At 39.2% G+C, this 15061-nt stretch overlaps 1 protein-coding gene and 4 non-coding genes across 5 annotated transcripts; 1 reads left to right on the top strand and 4 right to left on the bottom strand.

The window, feature by feature from the left end:
* The first annotated feature begins 529 nt into the window (after positions 1 to 529).
* Positions 530 to 1284, top strand: LOC128864043 (thyrostimulin alpha-2 subunit). The gene is made up of 2 exons (XM_054103520.1): positions 530 to 908; positions 993 to 1284. Exons 1-2 carry the CDS (start codon positions 627 to 629, stop codon positions 1083 to 1085), a joined length of 375 nt encoding a protein of 124 aa, XP_053959495.1. The 5' UTR covers positions 530 to 626; the 3' UTR covers positions 1086 to 1284.
* A 2470-nt stretch (positions 1285 to 3754) lies between these two features.
* Positions 3755 to 3873, bottom strand: LOC128865466 (5S ribosomal RNA). The gene has a single exon (XR_008454811.1). It is a non-coding gene; the product is annotated as a 5S ribosomal RNA (ribosomal RNA).
* Positions 3874 to 4579: 706 nt separating this feature from the next.
* On the bottom strand, positions 4580 to 4698 carry LOC128865547 (5S ribosomal RNA). The gene has a single exon (XR_008454875.1). It is a non-coding gene; the product is annotated as a 5S ribosomal RNA (ribosomal RNA).
* Positions 4699 to 5421: 723 nt separating this feature from the next.
* On the bottom strand, positions 5422 to 5540 carry LOC128865455 (5S ribosomal RNA). The gene has a single exon (XR_008454801.1). It is a non-coding gene; the product is annotated as a 5S ribosomal RNA (ribosomal RNA).
* A 7826-nt stretch (positions 5541 to 13366) lies between these two features.
* LOC128865459 (5S ribosomal RNA) lies at positions 13367 to 13485 on the bottom strand. The gene has a single exon (XR_008454804.1). It is a non-coding gene; the product is annotated as a 5S ribosomal RNA (ribosomal RNA).
* Positions 13486 to 15061: the final 1576 nt, after the last annotated feature.

Genomic DNA, 15061 nt, shown 5'->3' on the forward strand with positions numbered 1-15061 from the left:
TGGACTAGCTGTATTTTATATGCTTTCAAACCAAGATCTTTGCGAAAAATCACCCAAGTTGTGCCATAAGATAGATTGAATCGATTGTTACGGGTCTTCGGCTAAACTCTCATTTACAGCCACAATATTCTCTTCACTTCTGTACGCTGTCTAATCGGGCGAGTAGCATCCAGTAATGTAAAATTGTTCTCAATTTTGCCGGTGGTTTACAATTGTGCTTTCGGTAAGTCTTTCTGTGATGAAATGCCGATGAATATCAAAAAAAATTATGTATTTAGTTTGACAGTAGCCATGCGTGATCTGCTCCAATCTGATCACCCTTTATGAGGGGAAATTAAAATAAATTAATGTGCATGCATTTATATGAAAATTTACATACCTGTACGTAAGTACTAACTTAAATCTGTTACAGTTTTTGCGCAGACTCCAATCCAAGTCCATTGCCACACAATCCTCCCAACATTGCATATTGGATATTTATTAAATAAAAGCGCCTGACAAAGATGGACGCATACGCAGTCAACATTAAGCAGCCGTTGTGATTAGATACGGTTGGAAATCTTCTGTACGAAAATACACGGAAAGCCTAAACATTATAGTTGCTTCTTTGTTTTTGTTTTTTGAAAATGTTGCTGTTACGTTTAGGATTTCTGCTGTTACTCTCTATAATTGCTGTTTCCACGAAGGAGGCATGGCTGAGGCCCGGTTGCCATAAAGTGGGGAATACGCGCAAAATATCCATACCGGATTGCGTAGAGTTTCGCATTACAACTAACGCTTGCCGTGGTTTCTGTGAATCGTACGCGGTGCCGTCCATACCCTGGGGCCTAGCAATACCGGGCGTATTTAAACCGACAAAACCGGTCGTTTCCGTGGGTCAGTGCTGTAATATAATGGAATCGGAGGAAGTGAGTGTGCCATAAGATGACAAAAAATAGTTCAAAAATATTTTAAGCGGAAAAATCCGTGTTTTTCTGTTTAATTAATTTCAGGTACAAAAGCGCGTGCTTTGTATGGGCGGCATGCGTAATATAACATTTAAATCTGCAGTATCTTGCGCCTGTTACCATTGCAAAAAGGACTAACTCGAACCCAGCGAATGTTAAACTAATACAAACGAGTACACAATACATGTTTATGAAGCAAAAGCTGCGCTGAAAAAGGATTTTACATATTATGTGATTTTTATAGGTGTTAAAAATGTAAATACGCTCTGAGCCATGCCTTGTTGAATAATGCTGTACAATAAATAAAAGCAGTGCATTTAATTTTGACTGATATGTAATTTTTGAAACAAAACAAAGTATTCGTTTTTGCTTTGGAAAAGTTTGAAAATGCTTTGCTATATCATTTATACCCATTAATAACTATATGAAAAACTAAAAACTATAGACGCTTGAAACAAATTTGCTGATGTTTGTTGTCATGAACTTTAATTTATTTTTTTTTTTTGATATTTGTTTTGGGGAAAAAGAAATCTAATATTTTTGCGTAAAATTTAAAACTGTTTTATGGTCGATCTTTAGCTCCTGGGCGATGCTATGGCTACTAACATGCCGGTCAACTTCGATTATTTCTGCGATTTTTATCGACATAATCGACCTTTTCTTTAACATCAAAAATGCCTGAACGGAATCGACCAAACCAAATTTGCACGTAATTTGCCGTTACAGTATCGGCAGCATAAAAACCGTTCACAATTTCAGCGGCCTGGCTTGCATTTTCGGCTTTATCAAAGAAAAACTGTAAAATGTATGGAAATTTCTCTTTGTTAACTTCCATTGTAAACACCCTGTGACTCACAACTGAATGGAACAAACAAAAAATAGCAAACGATTTTTTTAGTGTGAAATGTAACCTTACCAACGAGCATAAACTTTAAATTGTTTGATCAATACTTTACGAGATATCGATCGCTACAGCCATCTACCGAGAAAATAATGGATTTCTTTTCCCCCAAGCCAATTTATTTAATTATCAATTCAGTTATAATTTACACACAATTTTTCACGTGTCATCACTTAATGCCGAAACTCCTGCATTATGCCGTTTGCCTTCGTGTTTTTATACCAACGATAATGATCCGTGAGCATTCAAACGGCAGTCGGTTCTACTTTACCCTGATTTATATCTAGCCATGGACAGTCACTCTAGCAGAATTCGCAGTACATCTATGGAGAATTTGTATGCTGCTACATCAACAACAAAACCCACAAGCATGATCTGATGCTCCTGCTTCGAAGAAATATTGCTGAAGTTGAGTATAAAAATTAGTTTATAATGCTGGGACGAATGTTGAAGTTAAGGGAATAAAATTTTAAGATAAAAGTCCCGGCTTACGTTTTTTGAAACATTAAGCGTTGAAGCTCATTCTCGTATATTACTGTGCTTGTTATACCAACCTTATAGATTAGTTTATTTACAATCTTAAAGATAGATTTTTAAAACATATTCGTTTTTTTTTTTTTTGCGGATGAGGAGGTTTAAAATGTCTAATGCATCATCAAAGCTACCGTCGCATTAATGGTATGTCCTGGACCTGCTTTCGTATTACTTCGGAATGGCATTCCATCTTCCCCATTACATGGCCTGTGCTTATGTGTCTGCGTCCAGGTTCCGCTTTTTCAGCCGGAGAATTTTTCCTGAGAAACCACTTTTCTTCATTATTAGCATCTTGTTGATTACATTTTCAGTGGTTTTGTTCCCAACGCATGCATTCGAAAAAGGTGTGTTCAGCGTTATCTTCGGCTGCGTCAACGTATATGCATGTGGGGTGTTGGTATCTCCCTATTTCGAACAGGTATTTCTGGAATTAGCCGTGCCCCGAAAGCATTTGGGTTGTATAAAAATTGACTTCACCGAAGTTCCTGCTGTAACATGTAGTGACGTCTTTCATTAAGCTTGCCGTCCATCTGCCGCGTGCTTCGTTTCTCCAGTTGCCTTCCCATAGCGTTATTGTTTCGTCCTTTATTCCGCACGATGCGTTTGCTTACTCCTTCTTCCCTTCTCTCGTTCTTTAATGCCCACAAGTTTTTCCTCTCAAAGGCTAGTAAATGTATTAGTATTGAACCGCTTATCACTTGTTCAGCAGGCCATGATACTGTGCGGTACGGCGACACAATTCTCAGAGGGGCTGTTCGTTGTACCGATGCTAGAAGCTTACACCGGTGATTTACACCTTGACTTTCAAAAAATTTTTCCCAATAATACCTCAGCTCTTGATGGTAATGCTATATTAAATTTTAAAAATGTCATATTTTTTATAATGATTTCGAACTGGGGTCCGGATTTTAGTGTGTTCACATGTTTCTTTATAGTAAATCTTAGGAACATAGAGCTTAATTATTTATCCGAGTCAAAAGTTAGAGCAAAAATTCATATTTTCACATATTTTGCCTTAATTGCATATTCATTAGGATTTTGCTAATTTTATCAAAAATCTCAACATTGAAAGCAGAAAAAGTAATTGCTTCAAATTCTATTAAAGCACGATAAGCCTATATTAATGCAAACTACAGCTTCCTGTAGGAAATAATAATAATAACAAAAATCATTGACTAAACAAATGCATCTTATAATGAACGCTGAAGTATCGTAGTAAAACAAGTAGAGGAATTCATTGACGAGCATTGAACTGATTGAAATAGATATGGTAAACGTTAATATAAGAGCAGAGTATAAAATTATAATTTGAAATAAATATTATATTAATAAAAAGTGCAAAATAAAATGAAGAAAAAAAATTGTTGCTTGATGTCAACAACACGCGGTGTTCCCAAGCGGTCCCCCATCCAAGTACTAACCGCGCTCGACGCTGCTTAATTTCGGTGATCGGACGAGAACCGATGTTTTCAGCGTGGTATGGTCGCTGACAATTTTATTAACGTATTCATACACACTTCAAGCGAACCAAATATAGCCTATTATATTGAATCCATACCTTATGCAGAGCATTGAAACAATTAACGTTGGCTAACAGAAGTCTTATACATACATATGTACATATATTCATATACAATTTTCCGATTGTTAATTTATGCTTAAATGTTGGGTTAGATATGAGTACCATCTTTACGCTATCTACATGCATATACATACATACATACATATATAATATTTCTGAATTTGTTTGCAATGCGTAAATGGGATATTGGTAGTTATTTTAGCTATGCATATACTGCTCCTCTAGTGAAATTGTCTGCTGTCATTTATATATTCTTCTTTGGAAAAAAAAAAGATCACAGTCTATGTGCTTGTTGCTGTATATAGTTTTTGCTTGACTGTTGCACGCTTATTTTATTCGGCTTGAATTTTATGTATACAAAATTTTATTTAATATTAAATTAATTAGTTAACTAAACAAAGTAAATTAGCAAACAATAAAAGAGTGACTTCATAAATAAACGAACTAAGTAGTTTTACTAACGAAATAAAGTAAAGACGGGTAGAGAAATTCATTGATGAGCATTGAACTGGTTGAAATACACATAGCAAAGCATAGAATTATATTTTGAAATAAATATTATATTATATTAATAAAAAGTGCAAAATAAAATGAAGAAAAAAAATTGTTGCTAGATGTCAACAACACGCGGTGTTCCCAAGCGGTCCCCCATCCAAGTACTAACCGCGCCCGACGCTGTTTAATTTCGGTGATCGGACGAGAACCGATGTTTTCAGCGTGGTATGGTCGTTGACAATTTTATTAACGTATTCATACACACTTCAAGCGAACCAAATATAGCCTATTATATTGAATCCATACCTTATGCAGAGCATTGAAACAATTAACGTTGGCTAACAGAAGTCTTATACATACATATGTACATATATTCATATACAATTTTCCGATTGTTAATTTATGCTTAAATGTTGGGTTAGATTTGAGTACCATCTTTAAGCTATCTACATGCATATACATACATACATATATATATAATATTTCTGAATTTGTTTGCAAAGCGTAAATGGGATATTGGTAGTTATTTTAGCTCTGCATCTATTGCTCCTCTAGTGAAATTGTCTGCTGTCATTTATATATTCGTCTTTGGAAAAAAAAAGATCACAGTCGATGTGCTTGTTGCTGTATATAGTTTTAGGTTGGTTGTTGCAAGCTTATTTTATTCGGCTTGAATTTTATGGATAAAACATTTTATTTAATATTAAATTAATTAGTTAACTAAACAAAGTAAATTAGAAAACAATAAAAGAGTGACTTCATAAATTAACGAACTAAGTAGTTTTACTAACGAAATAAAGTAAAGACGGGTAGAGAAATTCATTGATGAGCATTGAACTGGTTGAAATACACATAGCAAATGTTAATGTATAAGCAAAGTATAGACTTATATTTTGAAATAAATATTATATTATATTAATAAAAAGTGCAAAATAAAATGAAGAAAAAAAATTGTTGCTGGATGTCAACAACACGCGGTGTTCCCAAGCGGTCCCCCATCCAAGTACTAACCGCGCCCGACGCTGCTTAATTTCGGTGATCGGACGAGAACCGATGTTTTCAGCGTGGTATGGTCGTTGACAATTTTATTAACGTATTCATACACACTTCAAGCGAACCAAATATAGCCTATTATATTGAATCCATACCTTATGCACAGCATTGAAACAATTAACGTTGGCTAACAGAAGTCTTATACATACATATGTACATATATTCATATACAATTTTCCGATTGTTAATTTATGCTTAAATGTTGGGTTAGATATGAGTACCATCTTTAAGCTATCTACATGCATATACATACAGTGCGCTCGGGAAAACGTCAACTAATTAAAACCACGAGTGTTGACGTTTAACAAATTGTTGACGTTTATGAATGTAGAAACTTGTAATAAAAAAACATATTGATAGTGTGCTTTAAACGTTTTTATTGACTATAACCTTAAACTAAACATAAACAAATACAAAAAAAGAACAAAAAAGGCTTTCAGCCTAACTAAAACTAAAGGAACGCATTTCAAAAGAGATCACATTTCACATACATACTTATGCATCTAAAAAAAATCGGTTATTTTTTTCTGTTGTTTTTTCCTTTCCAATACTTGGAGGAGAGCTTTCTCTCGTAAACGTCTTAATACATTTAGGTCATTTTGCTCAACATTCTCGCATTGAGCCCAATCCAAAGCCCGGTTAAATATTTCGACAGCTTCGTTTGGTTTTATTGTCTTTTTTAAAAGAAAATCTGTTACCTAAAATTAGAAAATCTTAGCTATTAAAAGCGATATTTTTCTGTAGCAGAACAAATATTAACCTGTGGCACAAAGGATTTGTGAAACCAATCGTAGAAAATAGCTGATGTCATCGATGAGGACTTGGAACTCTTGTACTCAGTTGGGCAGTTAAAATTTTTGAAAATGCGTGGATTTTTTGCCTTCCCAATCACCAACAATCTAAGCTTATGATTTCCGGAAGCATTAGCACAACATAAAAAAGTAACGCGTTGTTTTTCTGTCTTTACGCCCGGAGCAGTTTTTTCTTTTCAGACTTTTCTGGCAAAATTTTCCAAAATAAGCCAGACTCATCAGCATTGTACAATTGATCATGGCAAAGACCCATTTCTTCAATTTTTTGTTTAAGTTTGATTTTAAATGGTTCGACCAGCAAAGGCTGTGAAGATAGTTTTTCTCCAGTTATTTTAAGCAGGCGAACTCCATATCTTTTTTTAAAACCTTGCAACCATCCATCACTTGCGTTAAAAGAACATTCCTTTTCTTTTATTTTTAGATGAATCTCTTTAGCCTTTTGTTTGAGCGCTAATGCATTAACCGGATAATGCTTTTCTCTCTGCTTTACAAACCATTGATACAGGCGCTTTTCCATTTTCGGCAACTCTGATGCTCTTAATGTCTTTCTTTTTCTCTGGCCGGAAAGCGTATTATTGACACAGTCAAAAATTTTATTTTTTTTCATTTTTATCTTGCTAATTGTTGATTTTGAGATACCATATTGTTTTGCTAAAGCTACCGCACTTGCACCCTTTTCTAATAAATCCAAAATATTTACCTTTTCTTGTAATTTAAGCACTTTCGGTTGTTTTGAACACATTTTGGTAATGTGGCACTTACGAGAACGAAAAATCAACTGAATATAAAAAGACAACACATTGAGATGGAATTTTTTTTCTATTCTATATACATAAATATGTATGTACTTAAATATAAGGGGAATACCCGAATTCTGAACTAATTTCATGAAATAAATGTGTGTGTGTGATCAAAACTGTGTATTTTAACTGTTGCTTAATTCAAAATTTTGATTTATTTAAAGTTGACGTTTTAGAGCTTTGTGGTTTGGTTGACGTTTTAGAGTAGACAATGTAAAAAATTAAGGGTTGACGTTTTGGGATGTTGACGTAAACTAGTGTTGACGTTTTCCCGAGTGCACTGTACATACATATTGTGAAAAAAAGGAGGGAATTGCGAATTTAACAGCGTTGTAGCGTTTATTTCGCAGTGTGTCCTCCCTCCGCTGGCTAACGACTGATTTCTGAAATCGAACCAGTCATTAACGCAGCGGCAAATTCGGCGAAGGACACATACAAATTAGCGCTAATTCTATATATGCGCGTTTGTACATATGTACGCGAACAAGAAACAACGAAATAGGAACTCTGCATTGACCGTTACCTATTGTGCGGACATACTAGTTGTGTACAAACACGCATACACAGAATTAGCGGGAATCAAATACATAAAGTATATAGTACACCAAATATTTTTACAACTAATCAAGGGTTCCCAACGTTTTACAAGTAATCAGGGGTTCCCAATATTTTTACAACTAATCAGGGGTTCACAACATTCCCGCCTCCGTGAATCAACCCGATTCACCATCATCAACGTCCAGAACTGCCAATTTGAAGACGGCACGGCGCTTTAATCCACTCGAAGTGCGTACGTCAGCTCGTCTGACCTCACCATCCGCTCCTGCATACAAACGTTCCACCTTGCCTCGACACCAGTCCCGACGAGATATATTTGGGTCGCATATGAAGACGAGGTCATCTATCTGCAGAGGTTTTGTTCTTTGGCACCACTTCACCCGGCGTGTCAATGTCGGAAGGTATTCCGCTATCCATCGTTTCCAAAAATGGTCCCTTAGTTGTCGAGCAAGACGCCACTGTTGTCGAAGAAAGCATTTGGTTTCCAGAACTTCGCTGGCAATCGGAGTTCGCGGTGTGTTGGCTTCACCGAGAAGAAAGTCATTTGGAGTCAGCGGCTGCTCCTGGTTGACATAGATGGGCAAGTGCGTCAACGGCCGAGAATTCACAATATTTTCCGCCTCGATTAGGAAGCAGTTGAGCGTGTGCTCCCGTGGCGACGTTTCCTTCAAAGTGCATCGTAGTACTCTCTTTACGCACTGCACCAATCGTTCCCAAGCGCCCCCCTCTGCCGGGTTGAAAGGCGAGTTAAAAATCCACTCTACGCCCCTTTGCGATAGCTCACCCTGCAGGCGATTGCAATCGAAGACTTCACTGAAGCGCTTTGCTTCCATGTCAGCACCGACGAAGTTCTTCCCATTATCGGACCTCACACGTACGGGAACGCCGCGACGATTTATAAAGTTGCGCAATACGATTATGCATGAGTCAGTGCTGAGGTCATGAGCCAACTCCAGATGCACAGCCCTGACTGTCAGGCACGTAAATAACGCCACCCATCTTTTTTCGTTGGCGCGGCGAACAGTTACTGTTATCGGTCCAAAGTAATCAAGGCCCGTATAGCTGAATGGCCTGACATAAGGAGTGAGTCTATCAATCGGAAGAGGGCCCATCAATGGCGATACGGCATGGATTTTTCTTAAGCGACAAATGGCGCAATTGGCGACTATACTGCGCAGCAAACTCCTGAGGCGTGGTACCCAATAAAGGCGACGTATCTCACAAATAGTGGCTTCTAGATTTTGATGATGCATTTTGACGTGGTAGTGCATGGCGACCAGATTTGAGAAACAATGCTTTGGCGGTAGTATGATAGGGCGTCTCGCGCTTATTGGGAGCCAGCTGGCAGCTTCTATGCGTCCTCGTACACGAAGAACACCATCTTCGTCTATATACGGCGAAAGTTGAATGAGCGAACTGGTGCGTGGCAGGTTGCGACCGCTTTCGATGTGCTGAAACTCTTCGGCGTATTCACCGCGTTGAACGAGGCGGCACAAACAAAGCTTAGCAGTCTCAACTTCTTTGGCAGTCAACCCATAGCCTCGGTCTGGCGGTTTACGGCGGCGGCAAACGTCAATGAATCGCAGGACCCATGCTGTCGTTCTCACCAGTTTACTGAATGTAGAGAATCGGTTATAGTCTAGAAACGTACAGCTTACGATTGCAAGGGCGAATTTAGGACGTAGTTCCTTGTCAGCTTCCTCATGATGATTGCATGCAGAGCTCTCTGTCGGCCAATACTGCTCTTCTCGTAACAAAAATGGTGGGCCGCAGGACCAACGGGCGGACGAGCTGAAGTCGACAAAGTTATTAGCTCGAGTAGCCTCATCAGCGACATTGTGCTCGGTAGGTAGCCATCTCCAGTTTGCAGTAGTAGTTGTGGCTAATATCTCGGCGATCCGATGCTGCACAAATGGCTTATAGCGTCGATGTTCACTTCGAAGCCACTGGATCACTGTTTTGGAGTCACTCCAAATGACGCAGTCATCGATGTGCAAGGAGTGCTCCTCTCGTAGGCAATTCAGCAAACGCGTACCCAATACAGCTGCCTGAAGCTCCAATCGAGGGAATAGTATAGCAGGCAAAGACCGATACTCTTGCGGACCCTTCATAAGCTGTGAATTAAGGGACACACCGTCCACCTCAGCAGCTGCGTCGAACACCATGCGTAACTTGCCTGGCTTTTTTGGATTCTTCACGGCAAAATGAGGCAGGTACCATGTTCTATTGCAAGTTAAAGCGGCTTCTTCTGGCGACAGCTTTCGTGCGTAGTCTTTCATGACGTAAGAACTTATGATGCGGTTATATTCAGCGGCAAAGTCTGTATCGCGCCTCATTTTTGCTTCAACACCCGCTAATCTTTTCAAAGCCATAGAATAGCTGGCAGGTAGCTGTATGTCGGAACGTTTCCAGAGCAGACCAGTCTGGTACCTTCCTTCAACACGGCATGTAGTAGACTTCAAGATTTCCCGAGCACGGACGTCAGCTTCACTCTCCATGATAGGTGCAGCTCGAACCCCAAAGCTTTCCGTCTCGAAGTATTCAGCAACCATATTATGTAGAGATTGATCAGTGTGGCAGTTAACGAATAAGCATGATGGCAATAATGGATCGGAGTTCATTGTTGGCCCAAATACAACCCATCCTAGCTCAGTATTCGCAGCGAATGGCCCACACTTGTTTAGCTGCATTGTAGTTGACGGCAAACCGAGGTGGCAGTGGTCGAGTCCGATTAGCAGCTTTGGCTTGACTTGTGCGTATGGTTCAACTGCCAGCTTATTCAATTGGCTTTCATGGCAACGCAAATCGGATTTATTCAGACTCTGAGAAGGCAGCTGCAAGTTTGAAACACCATAAACCCTTCGTAACTTATGTCTCTTTTGCATACCGGCACCACTCACGAGTAGATCTACCACCATGGCCGACTCCTGAGCGGCACGTCCTCCGAACCACTGTAGGTTCAAGCGTTCAGTCCGGCCACGTAAGCCGAGCTCTTCAATTAGTGTGCTATCAATCATTGTTATTGACGAACCTTCATCTAAAAGTGCGTACGTCTCAACGCGCTTTTGGTTCCCATACAGCACGACCGGCAGAATCCGAAATAATAACTTACTATTGTTATCTGTACTGCAACTAAGGACCGCTGCACCCGCATCACCTTGCTGTTCAATACGAGACGCTGGCTGCGTCCTCGTACTAATACCTGTATGTGTATCGGCAATGGAAGTACGTCGTTGGCGATCTCGAGGCCGCGGTGACTGGTTTGATGACCCATCGATTATTTTCCCAATATCGTGCAACAATTTATGATGCCACCGTTTGCACCCGTTAGTTGAACATAGTTTGCGCCGTTGGCAATTGCGCGACCCATGTCCAACGTTGAGACAAGAAAAACAAAGGTGACGTCGCTTCACTTCCTCCCACCTTTCCGGCACTGTAAGTTGACTAAACTGCGTACAATCGGCTGGCTTATGTTGGCCCTGGCAAATAGGGCAGGCTGAATGACGTTGAGATTCGGCAGCGTGCAACACAACCCGACGCTTCGAATCTTTCGCTGCTTCTCCATCGTAAACCGTGCAGATGACGTTGGCAAGTTGAGTGAGCCAATCGCTAAAATGCTGAACAGTTGCGTAAGGCTGTAAAGATGACGCAAAGACTGCCCATTCGATACGCTTGCTCATGGGTAACTTTCCGACGAGCTCATCGAGGAGTGTTGGATTCACTAAATACTGCTCTCCGCCACATGCAGAACGTAAAAATGCACAGACGTTGCTAATCTTCGTCGCAAATGGTATCAACTTTACCACTGAGCTTTCCGATATCGGGGCAATTTCTCGAACATGGGCTAGCTGGCTTCGAATTAATTGCTCTGGGCGACCGAATCGGAACTTAAGTTGCTCTATGATATTGGCCACGTTGTTTGGATGGATTAGTAGCGATTTAACAGCTTCTCGGGCTTCACCCTTTAAGCACTTCTGCAGGCGTAAGTTGTTCTCAAAGCGACTGTACCCATAGACAGTGGTTGACTCGGTGTAGGCAGTAAAAAATATCGGCCAGTCCTCTGGTTTCCCGCTAAACTCCGGCAAATCTTGCAATTTCCTTGGCTGGGTTGAAAACTGCAAGGGTAAGGAGCCCACATTAGCGGAAATTGGCACCGTTGACGGAAGACTGCTAACAAATGTGTCGCCCGGAGGCAAAGTCGAGCTGCTGTACGTCCCATTTGTTGAGGATGTGTAAATAAGCGATGAGGAACGAGTAGCGGTGTACATCTGATAACGTGTAGCGTTCTGAGGCGGCGGCGGCTGCACCGTATGCACACAGGTAGCAGCACATGTTATTAACGGCGATTGCGGCTGAAGCAACTGGATCTGTGTCATCGGCAGGCTTGATGACGGCAAGGCAGATTCGTTGGCGGAACTGTCGCTGGGTGCACTGGCTATGCTTTGCGCATCAGCGCGCTGGGCTTCGTTGGTTAACTCGTGTTTCCTTATTTTGTCTTGGGCAACTTTCAGGCTACGTTCAAGCGCGGCGATGCGTTTTTGCATAGCCTGGAACATCACTTCTTGGCGGGCGGCAGATGAAGCACGAGTGGTGACTCCCTCGGCAACGGGAGCACTTGGCAAATCCACTACACCGACGGCAGTGCCAGTATCCGACACCCTTTGCTGGTCGGCTACTGATGCAGGTGTAGTGGCCTTTGAAACTGGTGTCGCCATGCTTACCTAGGTCCTGGCTGGAACAAGTGGCGAACAAATGACTTCGAACGGACGTGCGAAATAAAGTTTTTGTGAAAAAAAGGAGGGAATTGCGAATTTAACAGCGTTGTAGCGTTTATTTCGCAGTGTGTCCTCCCTCCGCTGGCTAACGACTGATTTCTGAAATCGAACCAGTCATTAACGCAGCGGCAAATTCGGCGAAGGACACATACAAATTAGCGCTAATTCTATATATGCGCGTTTGTACATATGTACGCGAACAAGAAACAACGAAATAGGAACTCTGCATTGACCGTTACCTATTGTGCGGACATACTAGTTGTGTACAAACACGCATACACAGAATTAGCGGGAATCAAATACATAAAGTATATAGTACACCAAATATTTTTACAACTAATCAAGGGTTCCCAACGTTTTACAAGTAATCAGGGGTTCCCAATATTTTTACAACTAATCAGGGGTTCACAACACATATATAATATTTCTGAATTTGTTTGCAAAGCGTAAATGGGATATTGGTAGTTATTTTAGCTCTGCATCTACTGCTCCTCTAGTGAAATTGTCTGCTGTCACTTATACATATATTCTTCTTTGGAAAAAAAAAAGATCACAGTCTATGTGCTTGTTGCTGTATATAGTTTTAGGTTGGTTGTTGCAAGCTTATTTTATTCGGCTTGAATTTTATGGATAAAACATTTTATTTAATATTAAATTAATTAGTTAACTAAACAAAGTAAATTAGAAAACAATAAAAGAGTGACTTCATAAATTAACGAACTAAGTAGTTTTACTAACGAAATAAAGTAAAGACGGGTAGAGAAATTCATTGATGAGCATTGAACTGGTTGAAATACACATAGCAAATGTTAATGTATAAGCAAAGTATAGACTTATATTTTGAAATAAATATTATATTATATTAATAAAAAGTGCAAAATAAAATGAAGAAAAAAAATTGTTGCTGGATGTCAACAACACGCGGTGTTCCCAAGCGGTCCACCATCCAAGTACTAACCGCGCCCGACGCTGCTTAATTTCGGTGATCGGACGAGAACCGATGTTTTCAGCGTGGTATGGTCGTTGACAATTTTATTAACGTATTCATACACACTTCAAGCGAACCAAATATAGCCTATTATATTGAATCCATACCTTATGCACAGCATTGAAACAATTAACGTTGGCTAACAGAAGTCTTATACATACATATGTACATATATTCATATACAATTTTCCGATTGTTAATTTATGCTTAAATGTTGGGTTAGATATGAGTACCATCTTTAAGCTATCTACATGCATATACATACAGTGCGCTCGGGAAAACGTCAACTAATTAAAACCACGAGTGTTGACGTTTAACAAATTGTTGACGTTTATGAATGTAGAAACTTGTAATAAAAAAACATATTGATAGTGTGCTTTAAACGTTTTTATTGACTATAACCTTAAACTAAACATAAACAAATACAAAAAAAGAACAAAAAAGGCTTTCAGCCTAACTAAAACTAAAGGAACGCATTTCAAAAGAGATCACATTTCACATACATACTTATGCATCTAAAAAAAATCGGTTATTTTTTTCTGTTGTTTTTTCCTTTCCAATACTTGGAGGAGAGCTTTCTCTCGTAAACGTCTTAATACATTTAGGTCATTTTGCTCAACATTCTCGCATTGAGCCCAATCCAAAGCCCGGTTAAATATTTCGACAGCTTCGTTTGGTTTTATTGTCTTTTTTAAAAGAAAATCTGTTACCTAAAATTAGAAAATCTTAGCTATTAAAAGCGATATTTTTCTGTAGCAGAACAAATATTAACCTGTGGCACAAAGGATTTGTGAAACCAATCGTAGAAAATAGCTGATGTCATCGATGAGGACTTGGAACTCTTGTACTCAGTTGGGCAGTTAAAATTTTTGAAAATGCGTGGATTTTTTGCCTTCCCAATCACCAACAATCTAAGCTTATGATTTCCGGAAGCATTAGCACAACATAAAAAAGTAACGCGTTGTTTTTCTGTCTTTACGCCCGGAGCAGTTTTTTCTTTTCAGACTTTTCTGGCAAAATTTTCCAAAATAAGCCAGACTCATCAGCATTGTACAATTGATCATGGCAAAGACCCATTTCTTCAATTTTTTGTTTAAGTTTGATTTTAAATGGTTCGACCAGCAAAGGCTGTGAAGATAGTTTTTCTCCAGTTATTTTAAGCAGGCGAACTCCATATCTTTTTTTAAAACCTTGCAACCATCCATCACTTGCGTTAAAAGAACATTCCTTTTCTTTTATTTTTAGATGAATCTCTTTAGCCTTTTGTTTGAGCGCTAATGCATTAACCGGATAATGCTTTTCTCTCTGCTTTACAAACCATTGATACAGGCGCTTTTCCATTTTCGGCAACTCTGATGCTCTTAATGTCTTTCTTTTTCTCTGGCCGGAAAGCGTATTATTGACACAGTCAAAAATTTTATTTTTTTTCATTTTTATCTTGCTAATTGTTGATTTTGAGATACCATATTGTTTTGCTAAAGCTACCGCACTTGCACCCTTTTCTAATAAATCCAAAATATTTACCTTTTCTTGTAATTTAAGCACTTTCGGTTGTTTTGAACACATTTTGGTAATGTGGCACTTACGAGAACGAAAAATCAACTGAATATAAAAAG

This window comes from Anastrepha ludens, chromosome 5 (genome assembly GCF_028408465.1).
Source record: "Anastrepha ludens isolate Willacy chromosome 5, idAnaLude1.1, whole genome shotgun sequence".
NCBI lineage: Eukaryota > Metazoa > Arthropoda > Insecta > Diptera > Tephritidae > Anastrepha > Anastrepha ludens.